Source organism: Alligator sinensis, unplaced genomic scaffold, assembly GCF_000455745.1.
Source record: "Alligator sinensis unplaced genomic scaffold, ASM45574v1 scaffold628_2, whole genome shotgun sequence".
Lineage (NCBI taxonomy): Eukaryota > Metazoa > Chordata > Crocodylia > Alligatoridae > Alligator > Alligator sinensis.
In genome coordinates this window covers 5,436,945-5,438,491 of record NW_005841833.1, presented here as the reverse complement: position 1 = coordinate 5,438,491, position 1,547 = coordinate 5,436,945, and the positions used below count along the sequence as shown (strand labels likewise).

Below are 1,547 nucleotides of genomic sequence, written 5' to 3'. Positions count from 1 at the left end.
TCAGCAGGATGTGACAGGATCATGCTTAGATGCCTAATATGTGGAATAGGTTCTAGCCCCTAATGTTCATGATGGACTGACTGGTATGGAAATAAATGTTCTCTGAACTGAAATATTTCCTTGGTTAGCATCCTCATTGCAAACTTAAGTATACAACAAGGGGAAGAACAGCTAGAAAGTGCATGTGAGCTGAGGTTGCATGCGTCATTTCTCATCCTCTCGGGCTCAGTTCAAGTATACTATCCAGTTTCCAGGCTTTTGATCTTGTGTGTGTGAATTCAAAGCCTGGGGTGAAGAGCGTTTGAAAATAGTTTTCTGCAGGTTCCACATAAAGATTAATCTGTTTTGAAGAAATTCTTAACTTCAGCATTAGCCGTGGAAAATCAAGTGTAGGAAAGCAGACTGCGCTGCTATGTCAGTGTGGACAAGACAGCCTCATCAGTCTCTTCTCTCATTTCCCATCCCCAACTGTTGACAAAATATTTTATGTGAAGGCTTCAAAACTGAAACGTGTAAATGTTATAAAGGAGCAGTTTCAAAGGTCTAAGTCTACATAGATCTTTAGTAACTGAAGTACTTTTTTTGGCTTAAAAAAATTGGTTTCTTAGCGCCTTGGGTTGTATAGAAAGTTCCTTTTGTTAAATCCACATGCTGTCAGCCCAGCAAACTGTCATGCACTTTTCATGATGTTTCCAGGTAAAATACCCCTCAGACTTCAGAATCTCTCATTTTTATTTTGTATCTGCAATTATATTCTCAACGTTTATTGTACACACACGTACACATGTGTAATGCAGTAAGCCCCCTCCCCCACACACTCTTACTCTTTAATATTGCATTTTGAATAAGTGATAAATCTCTCTAGAACATGTTGTGTGATGTGGTCTGTCGTTGGGAGGCTATGCCAAGAAAATGTTGAAAGATGATGTGCCTTTCTTTTAACTGATTGGTTTGTGGAGAAGTGACTACTAACTAGTTAAAATTTAAAGGAAATTGTAGGAGAGGTGTTGCTTCTGAATAATCTGTTGCATCTTCTTGCAGCTATATACCATGCTCAGAAAGAATACACGTGGCAGTAACAGAAATGGCAGCTTTGTTCCCAAAAGTAAGTATTTTTTAGTGCTTCCACAATGGTAATATTTCTCAAATGTCTTTTGTGCTCAATCTCACTAATCACTGTTTTGTAGAAATGGAACCTTTGGGGGGGAAAAGCTTATACGTGGAATGAATTAAATGCTTCTGCTGGGACAGGAGTCATCTTTGCATTGATTTGGTTCAAGAAATCTATAAAGAAATCTCGTCATCCCTTGGGGCGCTCTGGTGAACAAACGTTCCCCCAGATACTGGTGGTCCCCCCTGATAAACTTGTAGGTGGCCATCAGATCACCCCTGAGCCTGCGCTTTTCCAGGCTAAAGAGCCCCAGGGCTCTCAGCCTGTCATCGTAGGGTCTGCTTCCCTGACCTCTGATCATGCGCGTGGCTCTTCTCTGGACTCTCTCAAGCTTCTCCACATCCTTTTTGAATTGTGGAGCCCAAAACTGGAAGCA

At 41.1% G+C, this 1,547-nt stretch overlaps 1 protein-coding gene across 1 annotated transcript in view; it reads left to right on the top strand.

The window, feature by feature from the left end:
• The window catches only part of GIT2 (GIT ArfGAP 2), a 39,174-nt gene that overhangs the window by 34,664 nt on the left and 2,963 nt on the right, over nt 1-1,547 (top strand). Inside the window, exon 21 of the mRNA XM_006015271.3 lies at nt 1,042-1,105. Coding sequence (XP_006015333.2) covers nt 1,042-1,105 — 64 coding nt within the window. The remainder of the gene's footprint in view (nt 1-1,041; nt 1,106-1,547) is intronic.